At 36.2% G+C, this 20,508-nt stretch overlaps 1 protein-coding gene across 1 annotated transcript in view; it reads left to right on the forward strand.

Annotated features, from left to right (window-relative positions):
- The window catches only part of LOC148945529 (coiled-coil domain-containing protein 39-like), a 107,237-nt gene that overhangs the window by 32,939 nt on the left and 53,790 nt on the right, over positions 1-20,508 (forward strand). Inside the window, exon 6 of the mRNA XM_089099258.1 lies at positions 1,952-2,111. Within this exon, the coding sequence (XP_088955384.1) occupies positions 1,952-2,111 (160 nt within the window). The remainder of the gene's footprint in view (positions 1-1,951; positions 2,112-20,508) is intronic.

Below are 20,508 nucleotides of genomic sequence, written 5' to 3' on the forward strand. Positions count from 1 at the left end.
AGTATAACAAAAAAAAAATTAAGCAAGAAAAACGGGTTTTAATTTTGATAAAGCAGTAAAAAAAAATACGAACGAATAAACACTTAATTAAACAAACACACCTCGAATAATTTGGCCCCACGTCCGGGAACCTTTCTCAACGGAAGAAAAGGTAGAAAAAAAAATTATTTTTAAATTACAACGAAATACAATATACTAAGCACACGAAGAGAAAGAAAAAACAAAAGAAAATAATTATAAATAAATAAGTAGAAATCAAAATTCACATATTAAATAACACTTCCATGCACTGGCGTATAAACAAAATCGAATGTCTATAATGATACACTCGTCTCCTCTCCAAATTATTTACGTATAATCAAAAGTTTCCTTTTACTAGGTTCCAAAACAGCTATGGTATTGCAGAAACAAGTTTATGAAAACCCATATCGCAGTAGAACAAATCGCTAGATTTATATTCCTAAGGATTAAGGAAGACAATAAATACCAATATAGCGCTTAGTGGTTACTTGGCAGTACTTACCATCCGTTTAATACCATGCGCACAGTTGACCGCTGAATATGTATTCAGAGAGAAGCATAAAAGCTGGCTTTGGTTGATATCCATAGCTATACCACCGGTGACATAAGGGTGTTATCATCCGTTTGGTTATATATGTATCTATATCGTATACTTTTTATGTCCTTGAGAGGCAAGACCACCATTTTTGTTATAAAAGGATGGACAATAACGACATTTTATTAGGGCAAAAATCAAACTCCAGTTTCCTTACTGCAGCTGAAATCTATCTCAAGAGGCGTTTGAGTTTGACCAAGATAAAAGTCTTTTTGAGACCACTATATCTTAGCGAATATAGGTACTTTTACTATTTTTCATATTCTAGTGGGAGTGGGGGGGGTATCTGAACATACCAGTTTCAAATTGAGTGAATCAGATTCAACACTACTATTTTCTGCTTTTATTAGGGTGCAATTTATTTTGTATTTGTTCTGCAAACCATTATAAAGATATCGAAAACATCGATATTTGAAAAATCAGTACCGAAATAACAATTTTTTCATTAATTTCTATTTTGATTATCATAACGGATATCACCACGTATTTATTATTTCTTCTCTTCCAAAATCAGGGTCTTTGGTTGCTTCTGATTTGTGTTATTGTTACCATGAAAGACTGAAATCTAGTCAATGTTGACATTCACCGGTGAATGTCCGAAATAAGGATATTTAACAAATATTTCAAACATACACCAAGCAACTATGTATTGATTGACCAGTCAGTTTTGTCAGTCTTATTCAAGGTCTGATGGTGACAGGTCAGGTTATAAATCTCAGAAATGGGTCAGAAATTAGATTAGAATCTCAGGAATATAAATCTCAGAAATGCTCAGCATTAACCATTAGTGCATGATGAACGTCAACAAACACATAGTAGCTTGGTGTATGTCCGAAGTATTTGCTAAATATCCTTATTTCGGACTTTCACTGGTGAATATCAACATTCATCCGAATTCAGTCTTTCACCGTAACATTATCACAAACTTTTTGATAAATGCAGTTCACAAAAAGAAATGCTTACTCACAGACAATTTCATCAGTAAGCTTCGTTAGAATGGGTTGAATTATTAGAGGGTTCCTTCATTTAGATTACGCGTTTAGGGGTGGGAAAGGAGTTCAGGTGCCAAGCCACATTTTCTTACCAACATTTTGAAGGGATTGAACGAGCACACGGCTCATCTAGATTAAAAAAATTCCCCATTTTGGATATTTTCATTTGAAAGAATAGCCCTCCCCCTCTTTCGAGGTTTTGAAACTTATTTCTTTTTTCTTCATTAAAATATTGAAAAGTTGATTTCCTTCACCCCTTTCCCCTACATTTTCGTGAATTGGCACCCCTGATGAAGTTGTGCTAGCATTCGCATATCTTAATTTGGCCAAATCTATTTTCAAGCTGGCACAAGAGAAAGAAGAGGTTAGGCAATGTCTATTAAACCTTGAAAATGAAGTGGACGAATTGAAGAATAATCTAAGAGCACTGAAAAATACTGCGGACTTAGTTCAAGCTTCAAATAGCAGCTACAGAGCAATAGCAGTTAGAGGGACACTGTCAGGTGAGAGTAATCTTCTGATCAAAATTATGACTTCTGTTTTATTTTTTTTTTTTTGTAGCTATAAGTACTGTTCACAATATAGCTTAAAGTTTGCAATTGGAAGGAAAACAAGTAAAGGAGTTTTTTATAATATATTTTATCATTCATGGCAAATTATCACACCATTGGCTAGATTTAGCCTTTTTTGAAGTTTCTACGACAACGCTTTCCATAAGGACCCCAGGGTCTATGCCCCCAGGGCATAATTTACAACCCTAGCCCTGAGGGCTGTGGTGGAGTGTCCTCCTCAAAAAAATAATTTCTATTATGGAAATCAACTATGCTGAACAAAATGGCTATCTCAAAATTTTGATTGGATGTGTTTGGGGAAATGGTAGGCGTAGAAGGGGTGTTAGTTGCCTTCCAATCACTTTCGACTATTAAAAAGGGCACAAGCCACTCGAATTTCCAATTAAATGAGCCCTTTTGGAAGTTTCTACGACAACTTCTTCGATACGAAGTGCCCTAGTCTAAAGGAAAAAAATTATAAATAATACGTTATGCCAACATCGTTCTTTACTTAAGAAGCGCGATTGCGCTGCCTATGATAAGTACTGTTCACAATATAGCTTAAATTTTGCAATTGGAAGAAAATCAAGTAAAGGAGTCATTTTTTTATAACATATTTTATCATTCATGGCAAATTATCATGCCAATGGCTAGATTTAGCCAGAGGAGAATAAATTTAAAGGGTTAATACGCCTCCTTGGGAGAAAAATGTTAATAGTAACCGAACCTCCAAAACTTTATGAAAAGCATATATTCACTAAAGTATCAGCTTCTCATGGTGATTCTAAATATGTAAGGTTTATTAATTTTAAAGGCTGAGTATATTTGCACGATATTCAAATAAACGGGGGAAACACTCCTAAGAGGATGACTGATGTTGATTAAAATCATACTATGAAATAGATCCTGTCAGAAAACCAAGTGTGATTCAGTTTTTACTTGGTTTTAGTGGTAGACAGTGGCGCCAATTTAGGAAAAGAGGTATATATTTAGACTCCCTACGGTTTCCTCCTCGCCCCTAAATTTTGAGAAGAAACACTTCTTGGTATTTTCAATGAAAAACATTTTATTTTGAATTTTTAAATGAAAACTTGAAAAACACAGCAAATTTACCCCCTGCTACTAAAATAAAATTTTCCCCTCCACTATATATTTTTGTGAACTGACACCATTGGTGGCAGAGGTAAACCCAAACAGATTATATGTATCCAGATCAACGAAATAGCACATATGTGGTATATCAGGGCCAACTTCAGAGATGATGTTGGAATCTTTAAGTAATGTTGGAACAGGAAAGGGAGGGTGCTAAAGGAGAAAACTAAGTGAAACTTTTTTTTTATTCATGTAAACACACTTTTCTTTAATTATACATGCACATTTTATTATCATCGATAAATTATTCTACCATTGGTTGGGGTGCACCTCGAGAAAGGAGAGGGTTAGAGGGGCTAATACGCCTCCCTTTTGGAAAAAATGTTGAATGTATAGATATAGCTTAAACGAAAAAGGAATACATTGAGTGGCGAAAAGGGTGCATGTGTAGCTACATATGGGGGTAGGATTAGAAAAAATTCCTTTTAACTTATGTTTTAACATATATTTTAAGTCAACACAGTGTTGACTTGGTTAAGAGTAAGTTGTCTCTCAAGTTAGTAGTAATGCACCTATTGATATCAATTACACATGGACTTACACAAGCCTGAGGCATAGATATGTGTGCAGTTTCACGATTACACACCTTACCAAGGACAGTCACCTATTACTATGAACAATACATAAGTTACCAGACGGGTTTCTGTGTCAACACCCATTTTTGGGGGCCATTCATAGAGAGCAGAGGCTACTTCATATACGGTAACTTGATTAATAATTGGGTTCAAATATAAGGAGTGATTTTCATTGTAGTTCATATTAGTAAGAAAATTGAATTTAGAGAGAATAGTTTATTTGAGACGATATTAGTAAAGAAAATGAGTGGAACATTTACACTATTGGAGCCTGACGGTGGAACCGGTAGCAGCAAGGACACAAGGGCGAGAGTACCAAATGTGGCTGTGGAAATAACACGAGGATGTGGACTAAGCCTTGAATGGGACGATATGTATGCTACATACGGGATATCATTGAGCAAATTTAAATTGATGGAGCAATTATGCTTTTCTGCGAAACTAAACTTTGTGCATATAAATAGACTTCAAGCTGCATTAGATACACTGGTGAAATATAGTGATGAAAACAAATTGAATCAGTGATTATTATTCTTGTAATTATGCTAAATAAAGTTGTTTCTAAATCAAAGATATTTTTCTACAGTAGGTTAGAGTATATTTTTTAGAGTAGGAAAAGAATTCTGGTTAGTCTGAAGTTTGTTGTGAGAGTGCTAGGACTCTAAAAAATGGATAGATTTGAGAAAGAGTGAATCATGAGGAATCTTGTGTCTATGGAGAAAGGTTCGATTCTAGATGATGATTTTCTGGAGTTATTTATTCAAAGGAAGATATTTTCTCGAGGAATGCTTGTTGATATAATGACAACTGATTCTCCATCATTAGAGTATTGCATGAAGCTTTTACGTCGTGGACCAAAGGCATTTACACAATTTATTAACATATTAATTACCACAAGACAAAATGATATTGTGGGCTTGCTTTTAAACATGCACACTAGATTTGAAATTCAAGACTTCTTTTCACGAGAAGGATGATTTCAAAGATGATCTACTCCTCTCTCTCTATCCTATTCAATCTAATGATAGTTGCTCTGATTTTTTTTGATCGTTAGAGTGCCAACACATGAAAAAATGTCCCGCATATGTTCGATATACACGTACGCATTTGACATATTACTATACCGGGTGAATTGTATATAAATTGATGAGCCCGAGAAAACTTGCGAATAATGCAACCCATGAAAAGTGCCTAGAGGATATGCTTCACAAATTAAAAGTGGTGATTCATGTCTTGAAGGGTTGTGTGACCCTCATCCTAGAGGACATCTATGCTCTAATTGCCACTATGATAAATGTCATCAGTGGGAGAATATATATCCTGGTATGATTGGAAAGAATCCTAAGCGTGATTTTAGTTTATTGCTAAGAGATTGGTATTGTCGCGGTTTTAGATTGTTTTGGGAGGAGGAGCCAGGTCTACGATTCAACTGTTGGAACAACAAAAGAATTTGGTTCCTACGTCATCGCTGTGAAGACAATGGCTACTATGACTATAAGCCCACTGATTTTTACTTGGCTGTTACGGAATGTGATTCACCACTTAAGGACACTGTATGTGACATTGCTCCAAATAAGCAATTTGAAACATGCGAATTTTAAAAATTGAATGAGAACAGTATCATTGACTATACACAGAGATATGGTAAGAGTGAAGTTACACTGTACCGTAGAAAATGTGACCCTGACATTGCAACACATCAGGATTAGTATACTGTGAATTCAGATAATCTACCTACATTAGTTGTTCTCGATAAGTAACTATACGTAGTAGAAGAAGAAAGATAAAAAGTAGAAAAGTTGTTTTTTATCATTTACATACATTATTTTTTATTAATAAACCATATCGAATACATTTTTAGAACATTATGGGAGTATTGCATAAAATTAAATATTCACCGTGTTTCAACGTCAGTAGCTAATTAGAAATTGGTTCAGACGAGGAAAATCTACGTAAAAACTAGGAAACTGATTGTAGGTATAACCACGGGATCTGAACATGAAAAAAAAATAATGCATGAAAGCCGTATATCTTAGTCGTTAAGTCCTGTACTCTCCTCTGATTTTGAATAATAGTTTTCCCGCTGATCTCAATAAAGAAGCTGATGTCTGGAGTGTAGAATTTATATGATAGGCCAAGAAGATCAAAAAATTCAAAATTCTTCGCTGTTTGAAAGATGCATAGCCAATGACCTGTCTTCAAAGTCGATGGACTGCTATTCACAATGATTAGGGTATTGTTAAAACTTGGAATTGTTTCAATGAAGTCCGATGGTATGCAATAGGACTTGTACTGGGACATTTATAAATCCATATTAAATACGCTGATTATTTGGTTTGTGTTCCTGGTGCTATGTCTAGTAGAACAGTGTCGTCGGGTTGTGATTTCCCAATAGGTTTCGAATTGACTCAATGATATTAGTGTGATACTCTCAGTCAAAGCATTGGCAAATGTGCACTCTAAACGTACATTCCTCGTTCGTACTATGCTCATATCCTGGGTACCAGACAGATCCAAAACAATTACACCATGATTTTTTGAAAACATTGAATCGGTTATTCCATTTTCAAATAGTTGCGAATCATGATCTAGGGATTGCATGGTCAACTAAAACAAAGTTCTATGGGATTTTTTATCAAATGATAGAGTGTACAGTGGAATACCATTCACTTTGCACACAAGGCTAGATAGACCAAAAAATTTAAAATAATGGGGGGATGCAGTCCAGGATCCAACGGCACAGCCACTCTTCACAAAGGCCAAAGCGAGTTTTGATGGGATTTTTCCATTAATAAATGATGAATCGGTATAACTGCGAGAGCCAGTGGCAACGTGACGTTGATTGTGCCTGTATGGCGTACAAGAAGTTTTATATTGTTACCATTGGCTCTTAGCTTTTCCACTGCCAATGCAACAGAACTCATAACCTGTTGTTTTCGAACATGAAGAATTGCCTAAGTGATAATGACATTGTCATCGGGTGCTGCAGCAAGTGTTTTTCTCAAAATGAAATTCCATGGTGCAAGTTGCAACTTTATGTCAATCTTGACTTTGGGGCGTAACCATTGGGATATATTGAATGTCTCATGATTTAATTTTGCTACTAAATGATACTCCTGGGTCACTGCAGTAGTTAACTTACCGTCAGTATCAACACCTGATCGATATTCATAGCCCAATGATTGTCCTCGCAACTCCTTATATGCCTTTGGTGTCATCATTATAAATTGTATGTAGCTTGCATAGTTGGATAAATTATTGCTAGTGCTCACCAGTGTTCCATTAATGAATATATTACTTTGTTTGAACAGGTTGTGTAGAATACAGTTTTCATTGGACAGGCCATCGGCAGCAGTTGGGGCTGTATTTTCTGACTTTTTCTTCCCCACAAAATTCAAATCAATAAATTTTGATGATAAATCAAAGAAATAATCTTCATTGGAAAACACCTAAAAGGGTATATTTTCCAAAAGGGGTTATTGAGGATAAAATTGTTCATAGTACCTATACTTGATACTGACATCAACGTTTTCAGCAATTAACAGATTCAATGAGGAACTGATTGATGGATGTGATTCCTTGTGGGGGAGATAAGTCATCTTAAGAGAAGAAATCCTTCTTTGATCTAACAATCTTTTCCTTCTTCTTCTTATTGGTGTTATTCGTTTTATTTCTCAAAGTGTGTTGATGTCCTTCGCTTCCCGCCTGGGTATAGACTGATGAGTGAATGATGCCCACGCATTCTTTTTAATCCCTTCCCATTGTGCTGAGATTTTAATTGCTCACCAACGGTGCTTGCTGAAGATCTAATATTTTCCTTAACACTCTCGTTAAAATTTTTACCCGACCCCCAGTCCTGTAGTGTTGAGGCAGCAAAATTTGATGCAGCAGGTACAATATATTTTCTGGCAAGGGGTAGTGCAGAACGAAATAGGCTAGCAAACAAGCTACCGAGACCATAGGCAGACTTTGTAGTACGCCCTTTGTGATAGTCCAATCCATGACCTATTTGACGTGGACTCAGAGCACCAACATAGCAATTGATATCAGGACAGACACATGGAGTTCTTCTATTGTTCATTTTAGGCGGTGACGACGATGGGTCGAAAATGACATGTAATCACAGCTAAACCTTTTGTTATTGCTAGAGGATCACCCAATTCATTTCCTAGTGATAACTGACATAATTCTAGATACGAAGTGTTTACAGGAATATACTGAAGATGCTTTATATTGTAGTGATGAACGTGTTCATTGGTTATTTTTCGTTCAATAACGCGGAGGAGAGGGAAATTTTAATTACCAGCTTTCGATGTTTCCACAAAGAATGCATAAAGAAATATACAAGAGTAAGAGGCGAGGTCAGGTGGATAATCAGCAAAAATAACACGATCCATCCCACTAACGGTGCCTGCGTTTTTCCCATTGATCATATTCTGTTTAAAGCCAAGAATATCTCTCAGATTATCATTGAGATGAATCATTTCAGTGTCAACGGGTGAGGTAAAGTAAATCTTATCGTTTTCCATTGAATAATTAAAATGGAATGTACCATTCCTACCATATGAGATTTTTCTATTGATTGCTCAACACAAATCCGACATAGTACCATATTCTTTATATCTCAACGTAACATCAGGATAATCACTAAATTAAAATGCTTCAACCCATTCATACTCGACAAAGAGTGACCAATCATATGGTATAACTTTTATCTCATACACACGATCCTTTCTCAGGATATCATAAGTATTTTTGAGAATACAGTCGACAAGAGTCACTTCATACTTTCCATCTTCAAATTTAATGGCGGGGGAGAGTTTCGTAAAAAAAATCACTAGTTTTATTCAAGTCATTGTAGAGAGGATCGGAAATGTTGGACATAAATGTTACATAAAAATCATTGTGAATTATCAATATCTTCAACACTGATCCAAGAATCAAAATCAGAGTTGCATCCTAGCCACCGAACAAGTAACTGTTTCTTACCCCTGCAAGTACGAGTCTTTAATATCTTTTCGATTTGAAAGAGTTCACTATTATTTTTAACTTTTTGTAGTTCATAGTCATAAAAGCCACTGAGAATCTCTTCATCTTTGGTATCTATTAGACGATAAGTTATGGGTTTGGTGTCTAGGATTTTTGCCACTTTAAAAAGTACAGTGGACCACAAGTAATTGCCTTTTTCAGAAACATTAGTCGTTCTATTAATTCGAACAGTATCACTAACATTGAATTTTTTCTTCACGATCGTTTCATTGGAATATTGTTTAATAAAAGTATCAAATGTACCATGATCAGAATGATGAACTTCCGTTGGGGTTGAGTTGGACAATGATCGATGAGGTCGTTGATTATAAATCAACATGATATATATAATTCATGAGTAAAAGCAGGTGTATTTTTCAATGTACAATATCTTGAAATTAAAAGTCGAATAGTTCTTATCAATCCTTCGGCCAATGAAGCCTTTATAGGACTATGACGATAATCGAACATTGTATGATATTTACTTATTGCTTTTTCGACAAGTGCATTAACAAACTGACTACCGTAATCCGTTTGAATTTTTTTAAATGTATCTTTTTCAAAAATACTTTCTATAGCCTGAGCAACTTCATCACATCTCTTTCCCAGCAATGGAATGGCATATGCATAGTGACTATAAACACTGATTGCAAGTAGAATGTACTTGTACGGTGTATTGTGACGCCTTTGAATCTCATCTAGAGTTAAAAGATCTGCTTGCAGTATATGTAAGGGGAAAAGGCTTTAGTTTTTCGATAATGATTAGCACGAAGCCTATGATTTCTATGCAGAGTGTAACTTGTTTCGTTTTGAAGTTCGAACTTGTTTAACTTGTTTTAGTGTGAACACCAGTGATTTTGGAAAGAGTGGGAAGGAACTTAAACTTCCCACTTCACCAATATTTTCATAAACACGTTTCAGAACTTCAACCATTTTGAACTTAAACACATAGTGTAACGTCCACTACCCTTTTGTATACTAGTGGGTGGTGATGGTGGTGACGTTGACTTGATACGCCTTGGTTTTTGTCTAGCTATCTGTGGTGTGCTCATCCTCCTCCTCATTGTCAAATCAATGTTTCCGGTAGGTATGCCAGTATTTTCCAAGATTCATTTAAAACCTTCTTCCTCTTCTTCTTCTTGTTCATATTTAATGGTGTTGACGATGAGGGTGCATGTTCATTTAATTTTTTTAGAATTTTTCTATTGCTAATAAGGTTTTAGGGGTAGTTACTACTAAATACTATTGTTTATAGTAAGTAACATAGATGAGTGTCAAATGATAATAGTCCTTTACGATTTGTAACCATATCATATATTAAATCAAGTAGATTATAGCTCTTCCCTTGAATTATAATTCCTTTCCCATTCCTATCAACCTGAATATGATCTTGACCACTTTCCATGAAATACGTTATGAGTCGTTTACTTTGTTCACGAAAAGAGTGCAGTCTTAGATTTCCAAATCTCGAAACAATTGAATCCAAATCCTCCTTTTTTAATCGTGTTCCAGCGATAGCAGAAGAATCCTTTGGAGACGGTTCTTTTTGGTGATTAGTGCCACTGGCTTTCGCACGATAGGGCCTATGTTTGTCCACTCGGCGAAGTGCATCTTTAAGTAAAAGCAGTTTTTTATCATCCTCAATATTCTCGTTGTCAATGAATTTACTCAGATTGTCCTCAAAGTTGTCCACGGCTGAGAGAGCGAGTTCTATTGAAGTCAATTTATAGGGTTTAGCCATCTAGAGAAAACAGTTTACAAGTCCGGCAATTATTGGCAGTAAAAGTGTGAAAAATCTACCGCCCCCTTGAATAAGAAGTTTCCTTTTAAAATTCTTTCCTTTTTTCTTACAGGCTAATCCACGTACAATGGAACGATGTTGCTTTGCCTGATTCTTAACTACTTTTGGCAGTTGAACAATGCCCTCGGTTAAATTTAAGCAAAGTTCATATATTAGATTAATGAAATCATTGTCAATACCATGTTTGAGTATGGCTTTCCTAAGTGGGGGTTTTGAAATGCTTAAAACGGAAAATAAATGTCTATTTTCGTGTAGTTTCTTCAGTTTTATGATGGCAACTAATAGCCTTTTTACTGTTCACGGGGAGATATACTGTAATTTCATTGTCAAAAATCTCTGTGACTATACGCAGATCCTCGGGTTTATTTTGATCAAGATCCAATTGGACGTAGCCGTAGGGTTTATTAGTTGCCTGATTGTACACTGATAGTATAAATTTGGGGGCGTCGGGGTATATTTGTTTATTGAGAGTTATTAGCGAGCTAGAATCAGGAGCAACTCTGTAGATGATATAGTAGGTGCAGTTCAAAGCAAGTGTTAGCATACATTTGCTCTGATGTAAGACATTGTGTAGAAATTGAATAACGGAAATCTGTTCATGATGAGAGCGAACAGTGAACAGTTGTAGTATTTCCTGGGACCATTGTTCAATGGATTCAGCTAAATCGTCAATAATCAACCAAGAGTTTGGTTCACTAATGTTGGACACATCAAGCCCCAGTATGAATTGTATCTGCACAGCCGATATAGCAATTGCTTTTATTTTATCGTATGACTCCTGCCAAATACTGTAACAATAGTAGATTTTTTTGGCTTTTCCATAAGCATTTTATCCAAATTTTTAATTATTTTTGTTAAAAGTGTCTTTTTGCCTGACATTGATGGACCACACAGAAACAATCTGAATGGTGTTTTTAATTGATACATATTGCTGTTTCCTTCAACAGTTCACCTACAACTAACTTTAGACTATAGATGTTTAATGACTAAATAATTTCCCTATTAGTACTACTCCGTTCAAGAATAATAAGAAAAAAATCAATAAAGACTAATATTTTATTTTATTATAAACATAAAAGTAGTAGCACTTATACAAATAATACTTTAAACAAGAAAAAAGCACATTAAACAAGAAAAAAACACTTTTTTATTTATTTATTTATAAGAAAAACATAAACATTTATCTTAAATAAGCGATAGAAAAAAAGCAAATTAATAAATACACTTTTCTTTTATTTGTTTATAACAAAAATGCATCATTTAATAAACAATACACTAAAAATAATATCACATTTTTTATTTGAAACGTGCCCCCCCAGGGGGTGGCCGATAAGGTGGCCGAAGGTCGAGGACGGCCACTGCGGCGGCTGGGAAGCGCCGCAGGTCGGGCCGGGCCGGGGCTGGAGGGGGCATTAAATAACTCTAAATAGTGGAAATTATGAAGAAGAAGAAGTAACTGCTCTGCCTTGCACACATATTGAAAATCTTTTGATAAAAAAACAGAATTTAAAATACCCACCACCACCCACCTTTTACTATTAAAGAATTTAAGTTAATTTTTTCAGACCGAGTTGTTTTCTATACTCTACACATTCAACTCGGTCTGAGATTAAATGATGACTTTGTGGTAGCACCTTCACACCATCCTCAAGTACATAAACTTTGTCCGATATGGCCGACATGGCGTTTTTATCAACTCTAACTTGTAGTTTTTAAATTGTAAAGAGCGAATCGCCATGGCTTTCGCTCTTGGGACTAAACTAAGTTCCACACAGCTTCTATACACACTGTCTCACTATCATGTCGAAATTATTTTTTACAAACTGTGTAGGTACCCCCTTACAAACTTGTTTGATATCCTTGTTGTGCGTTTCCACACAGTATACCTTTGGCCCAGGAAAAACACCACTGGATATCAGATCGCTTCCCTTTTCAGATTTTAACATTAACAATTGATTTGGGGCCTGGGGTCTCACTAGCTCTTAGTAGAGGGATTCATTCCAGTTGGTGCAGTCCATTCTTGAGCTAATGTAGTCACCATTTTCCAAAACATTTAACCAATTTTCAGTTTTAACTTTTAACAGGAGTGAATCAGTGTCCCCGTTATACACCTGAACTTGTCCCTCAATCGGCCATTGTACCTTGCATACATTATAATAAAATGACAACATGAGTTTTTTAGATAATTCTGTTATTGCACTCCTGCCTGCAATATTTTTGTTTAAAACAGTGTTTCTTTTCTTACGATTTAGGAGCACCATATCAGAGTCTATGACACTGAGCGATGTGAAGTTTGGATCCGCAATGATTCGAGCAGAATCTTTGGGATCGGACAATGTCACATCGACTTCTGTTTCGTACGCATTTTAGCGAAGGCTGAGTTTAAAATGAGTTTATAGATTTTCTTATCCACTATCTTTTTCGCTTGTGAAAGTTTACTGACAAAGGTGTCAATAAACGTTTTCATGTAAGGCTTTTGGTCAAATTGGAGGGCTCTATGAATCTTTGTGACTTTGAAACCATTGGACACCATCCATTTCAATAGCAGGCAAAATTTTTCCATCCATTGAGGTCGGCAATAAGTTTTTGCTTTGAAGGCACCCAATGCATACTCCCATCCTCCACTAAAGATAAATTGTAGGGACTCAGAGAGTCCCCACCCACCGGTCTATTTATGCACGGAAAAACAAAGTATTTTACCGAGTCATGGATTTCCATGGGTATTCCCCCGTCAATTTCAAAAAACCATCCCTTTGCCTCATTCTCCTCAATGGTAGCAATGTTGGGGGAATTCAAAGCACATGGATTGTCAAGCCATTTGTAAATCCCACACGGTAAACAGTACTGAGACATTGCCGATGGGTAAACGGAATTCATATTCAAAAAACTGCGTCTGAATTTTCATCGGTGTGCTGTCCGATCGGATCAGTTTTCATGATACAGTCCCCGTGAAAAACATACCCACCCCTCATTGATCTCTCTACAAACAGATGCTGATCCAAATCGGGGATCAGACCTATTTCTTCTTTGCTGGTTTTAAGTATCAAGTCCATCACCAGATGAGCAGTGGAAAAATGATACCCTAAATCCAACCCAAATTCCCTTTAGATTTTATCCTCATTTTTGATCACAATGTTCAAAAGATTGAGTACGTCACTGGCCAAGTATAGCTTACAGTAATCCCACCTATTTTCAGACCCACCCTTTGCCCAAACCCTCTTAGCAAATTCATAGTCGCTAGTGGCGCACTGACTCTTATTAAAAGATATGGATAAAGCTTAAATGGGCGGTAAAGAAACCTTATCTAGCGTCGAGGGAGAGTTGTAGCAACCATATACATTTTTACCCTTACACGTTAATAAATCATACATTTCCTCATCAGGGAAGCGCAATTTAAGGAGGGGGAAGCTATCAAAATTGTCGCTTTTCTGTACCTGAATCAATTGACTTAATAACTTGTGGAAGAAGCTGAAAGAGTCTAAAAAACGGATTTTATTCAGGTATTTGTTACCCTTGTCAATTGTTTTCCACAAGAATTCTAGCAGCAGTAGCTTCTCCGGTGATTTAGGTATGATATTACATGAAAAAGAACCATCTATCCATGAGATATCTACAACTCCTCCCTTGGCAATGCGGGTCAACGCCGGTAAAATAAACTTTAAGTCGTAATTGGAACTGTTTATAAAAACCGGTACAAAATATTGCTGTCTAACGTTTCAATTGCACGATTGATGTGCAACCCCTCTAAAGTTACTCCCTCCAGATGTAATTTCCTGCCACAAATGATCATGGTCAATCACCTTCCTCTTTCCTCCATTCCCATCACCATCATCAAATTCTCCCTTGCAAACCCGACATATTTTACGATTTTTAATGGCCAATCTGTCATCTAATGATAGGAGCATAGGATAGTTTGTGAAACGAAGGCGCGAAATTGCACCGTTCGCTGTTTTGATTAGACTGGTCAATGCCGAGCGCATGCAGTCTTCACCCCCCCCCCCCAACGACTCTACTACATGCAAAACTTGCATGGTATTACTGGAATCTCGTTGTGCATGAGCGTAAGAGACCCCTATGGCTTCATGTATTTTAACACGATTTGGATTTGACGAATCGTACACTTCTTTGAGTCTCACTTCGCAGTCCAAAGCGATCTTATTGGTCTTTAGGAGCGTGTTCTGGAAATTCTTAAAACGTAAGATCGCTCTTTCTCCACTTACTGTTTCCACAGCCTGGTATCCATGACGTTTATAGTGTCTCATGTGATGCTTTAACTTTAAATCTGTCCAAAATCTTGAGAGGCATGTTGGACAATAGTGACATGCACTCTGTTTTTTACCCTCACTTAAAACCCTACTAATATCTTTGATTGGATTAAAATGTCCAATTGAATCAGGCTCTGTGGTTGGCGTGTATAGAAGCCAAACCCAATGCTCCACGTACTCAATTGACGGAGCCCTCACTGGAAATAATACACCTTTTTTTTATCAGAACGCTGGCCCTTCTCAAATTCTGTTTCATACTGCAGCGCCGTGACACCAATCTTTAAATGTGCATTAGCACGCTCAAAAATATCTATTCCTTTTAATGTCACGGATAAATTGACCATTTAAACAATTAAAATCTACTATAGGGAACTTTGAACCCTCCCTACCATTAACTGCTAATTCTTCCAACTTTTTCTTAGAGGCATCTTTCAATAGGGGTCTATAAGCAGAAATTAAAAATTCATACTTGAAACACTGTAGCCTCGCATCAAAACAGATTCGTTGTATCCCCCTACAACCCTCTAAATCAGAATGATATTTTAAAACTATAGCCCTCTCCCTATGCCCATCTTAAAATAAAGTCCTTTTTAAATCTACAGATGTTAACGTTTAAACTCTCAATAAATAAAACCACCGAGACAATACCCCCCTCGTTATAATTATCCAGTTTAGTTTGAATGCTACTTACCCAATCTAAAAAAACCTCCTCATAATTTGATAAATGCGGGCGAATTGCTAACATCTCTGTATTCTAGTATTTTGAGAGCTCGCTCGCATTTTCATTTAAAATATTTTTTTTAGCGCAATTGATGCTTTTAAACTGTCCCTTCCTCCCCACGCCCCCATCTGTTGTTCAAGAAGGGCATGAATCTTGTTAACATATAAATGAGTAATATCCAGGGGATGTGTTATATCTCCTGACACAAAAGAGTCAAAGAGGTCAACGAATTTTTAGGAGTAGACTTTTGTGTGGTGCAAGGCAGAGTTATAAAGGATAAAATCTGGAAGTGTAAATGTTTATAGGGGTATTGTTTCACTACTACTAGTATTATCGTTAAGTTCAATGGTGGAGGTTGGTATATAATCGTCAATAGCACCACCCTTAGCCTGTTCAGTTGCATTAGTGGACCCCGATTTAAAATCACATAATTCACTGAGCATTGCTTCCATGGTTTTTGAGGATAGTTGAACAAGCCTTCATGTATTGTCTTGTGACGGAATTTATTTATGAGGACCCGGTTTAGATGCACTTGTACTACTATCACCTAAATACTGATTCACAAATCTGTTCATTCCAGGTCCTCCACCATATCTATGTCACAAGTTAAGACATCTAGACTGGCCATGTCCCCAAAACAGTAATTTAGAAAGCCACTTTTCCACTCCATATTATCAAGAACTAAAATATTATCGTCTCTAAGCTCCACTGGCGGCGCGATGATTGACGCAGGTTCACTACAAATAATTACTTCTTGAGCAGATGGTGGTACTAATTCATTAATCTATAAAAAAAACAGGGTTTATTTTCCATATGAAATATCCAAATATTTAATAAAGTTAAAAGACTATGCCATTTTTTTTTCCCCCCGTCAAAACTTAATTTCCCTCCTAGCATTATGTTGGCTAAATACTTACCCATTTCAATCGTATAAAGTACCCAAAGAGACATCAATGCATTGGCGAAATTTATTTCATAATGAACAAAGACAAGTCAAGGTAAACCTGGACTAAATAAATCGCTGGAAGAACAAGAAGTTTTTGTCCCCCAACCTGAAGAATTAGAAGAAACAAAGTTACGGTGATATGTCTTTCATAATGACAAAAGACAAGCCGAGGCAAAGGAAGAAGTTTTTATTTTATCTCCCTCCATTCCTCTTTCTATAATTACACCATGATCTAATATACGCAACTAGCTAATTTTAAATTATCAAGACTAAAAAGAAGAATCGAAGAATGCTATAACATGAAATGTAAAAAAGGAGTATCTAACCCCTAGGTTGACGCTAATATACCGTTCGTGAACTATTTTCCTAAAATTGCTACCTCGATCATAGAAGGAGACGATTTAATAAACTATTATTATAGCTTAAGAATATCTACCCCCTTCTTATCTCGTAATTGTAAAACTAGAGTTTTAACATTAATTTCTTTTAAAAAACGCCCGAATGATAAATATCATTTCTCATTAAATTCTAATGTGAAATATGCTTATGTGTACAAGAAACTGCCGTGTTTTTACGCATAAATTTGTTACACCCAGAAGCGATCCGCATCTCATTATGCCAAAGAGGCGCATTGACCAGGTTTTACTATTATTTTTAACTTTGCCACATTGACGCCATATATGACTAATCGATACTTGAATGATAAATAATACGCTACTTGTTTAAAGAAAAAAAGGAATTTGAAAAATTGTGAGTGTGCTATAAACCTAAATAAAAATATGAAGTTATCTAATAAATGGACTTACGTCAGAAATAGCAGGTAGGACATTAGAAGTTATCTGTCTATCTGAATGGTGCGCAAAGCAGATTACAGTTGGTCTTATCGAGTTCAAGGATCTGATCAGGTTAGTATCAGTGTTGTCAGGGGCGTCGTTCAACTTCGATCACTTTTGGGCGGTGGTTTGATTGTCAACTTTCTTGAATTAAAATTAATTTCTGTTTTCTCACTTTGTAACTTGTAACTTGTTTTCTCACCTTATTGGCTTAAATCATTATCATCCTAAAACACATAGAAAAAAAGAACGCCACTTCAACATATTATAAAAGAAAAAAACAATTTTGACTATTAGCTACGTTTGATACTTATTCAGAATATTAATGGAGGGTAGCGTCCCTACCCCTCCCCCTCACTCCCAAAACCAAAACTCACTCCAGTGCATCAACGATATTGTTTGTACTTAAAGGAGACGTATTGTCCAATTTAAGTCTTAAAAATGAGATATTTCTGTAAAGTACTTAAGAAGCATTTTGAGCCAAATAGCCTATATCTGTATTGGTGCCATAAAACATATTTTTAGACACGATACACAAAGAAATGAAAAAAAAAACAATTTTGACTATTAGCTACGTTTGATATTTATTCAGAATTTTAAAGGGGGTAGCGCCCCCACCTCCCACAAAACCGAAACTCACTCAAATACATTAACGATATTGGTTGTATTTAAAGGAGACGTATTGTCTAATCTAGTCTTAAAAAAGAGATATTTCTGTAAAGTACTTTAGAAGCATTTGGAGCCAAATAGCCTATATCTGTATGGGTGCCATAAAACATATTTTTAAATACGATACATAAAGAAATAAAAAAAAAGCTTTTTTACCCCACCCCCATCCTTGGTCCCATCCTCTACCCTTTTCCTCAACATCCCTACTCTTTTTTCCTACCCCTCCCCCTCTTCTTCCCTAATAATAGCCCATGGGTTGCTACACACGCACATTCAAGTCTCATAGTTTTTTAGCAACCGCTGACAATAATGAAAATTTTTAACTCGGTTTAATACTGTAGCGTACTTGGAGTGTAATGCTGACTGAGATGTGAAGAAAATTGTTACCTGTTAGCAAAATTAATATATGCTTTTGCGAACTAGTTAGGAAGCCTTTTAGCCAAATACCCTTATACCTGGACAGCGGCTATAAACCTTACGAATGATATGTAGTCCCCTGTTAATCAGAAAAGCCTGATGTTAGATATTTAAAAACCAGCTATAATGAAACACATTTCGAATAAAAAGAATAATATATATCTACTTACTCTAATCCTTTTGGAGTTCTCCGTCGGAAAATGAATAAATTTAAGTATAAAAGGCTTATTACAAGTTCTTTAATTCAACTAATACAGAAAGACCAATTGCATCTATATTTATAGTGAAAAAACGTGATTATAAGCCCTCCAAGTGAAAACCAGTATTTTTACAAAAAAAATATCTTTGAATATATGATATAAGGAAGTCAAGTTCTGACTATTGAACCCAGAAAAAAACATGTTCTAGTGATAGATGAATGAACCTGGTAAAGTGTGTACCGTCTAAACCCGTCTGGTAACCCATGTATTCGTCTCAAATAATAGGTGGCTGTCCTTGTTAAGGTGTGTAATCGTGAAACTGCACACGTATCCATGCATCAGGCTTGTGTAATTCCATGTGTAATTGATATCAATAGGTGCATTACTGCTCAAGTTTTTCTTGATTTGTAGGTTGTTTTTTTTCTCGTTCTCTTTGTACGGAAGGTGTATTTATTGAAACGTTGGATGCGGCTCTTTAAGTGGTGTATTTAAAGTAAAGTGCAATTTATAAGAGCTCAAAGTGATTCAAGAGTGACCATCCCATGTGCCCTTTTTTTACCTCTAGAGACCCTCCTAAGCTCCTACGTTATCGCATCAAAATTCCTGAAAACTTGTCTTAACAAAATTATCGAAAGACAAAAAAGTATACCTCTGCAGACCATACAACCTACGCAAGTCCAGGATCAAAAGCCATAATTTGTGCCCCTTTTTTCAAATAGGTATTATAGCGGAGAAGAGCCAGGTTTTGAAACATACATCCTAAAGTCTTGGGACCGAGGAAATCCCAATGCACAAGAAAAGAAACTAAAAGAGCAAAACAAAAACAAAGACACTGGTTGCCCTGAAATAGGGTACAAAAGCTTTTTTTCTCCTGAACTGGTTGAAACTTATTTTTGTAAGTTAATGATCCTGGGGGGGTGCTTATTCAGAAGAAAAAGCTTGGGTGCACGAGACAAACAAGACGCTACTTTTTATTGGCTTTAGACATTTTTCCTTCAGACCTTAAGGTTTTTGGACCAAGAGGACTCAAATGTACAAAATTATTTAGCCAAGGAAATAAGTCCTCTGCGATGAGCGAGGGGGGCGTGACCTGTCAGAAGTAATGTAAACCAAGTGGTGCGTGTCCAGCGTGACAGCTTTACTAAGCATTGCGGCGACTGTGCCAAGCGTTACAGGGACATTTCCACGTATGAGGGAGCTTTGTCATGCGTAGTGGACCTTTACAGCATACGTGACCTAGAAGACGTGAAGTGGATAGCGAAAAGGGTTTGGCCCCTCAGAAATGGTTACAAAACTGTTTTTCTTCGGTAGGAAGAGATATTCACACCTCAAATCTTGGGAAACGCCAGGTTCAATAAACTTCAGTAAACAGTTGATCAGTTCTTTATGTCCTTTTTTTCTCTTCGCTTACATCTTTATTTGCGCTTCTTATTAGTGTCATTTGGATAGATTTTACTTTAATTATAAGCCTTACCCACTAATTTTTATACTTTTTATTTCAAACCCTTTTTGGCCCTTGCCCCAATTTCAAATATATTACACATATTTTAGGCCAAGCGAAGTCTTTCTTTTGTCTCATGTATTATAAGTAGCCTAATATTTAGACGTCGGAAATATTAACCTGACCTCCCTTCTTTCTTCCCCTTTCCATAGGGCCCTGGGGGGGGGGGGGGGTAAACCATCGTTTACTTGGGTCAAACCTTTAATATAGATTTCATTCTAAGAGACGAAAAACGAACTAG

This window comes from Artemia sp. Qi Xiang Cuo, chromosome 13, assembly GCF_049724085.1.
Source record: "Artemia sp. Qi Xiang Cuo chromosome 13, ASM4972408v1, whole genome shotgun sequence".
NCBI lineage: Eukaryota > Metazoa > Arthropoda > Branchiopoda > Anostraca > Artemiidae > Artemia > Artemia sp. Qi Xiang Cuo.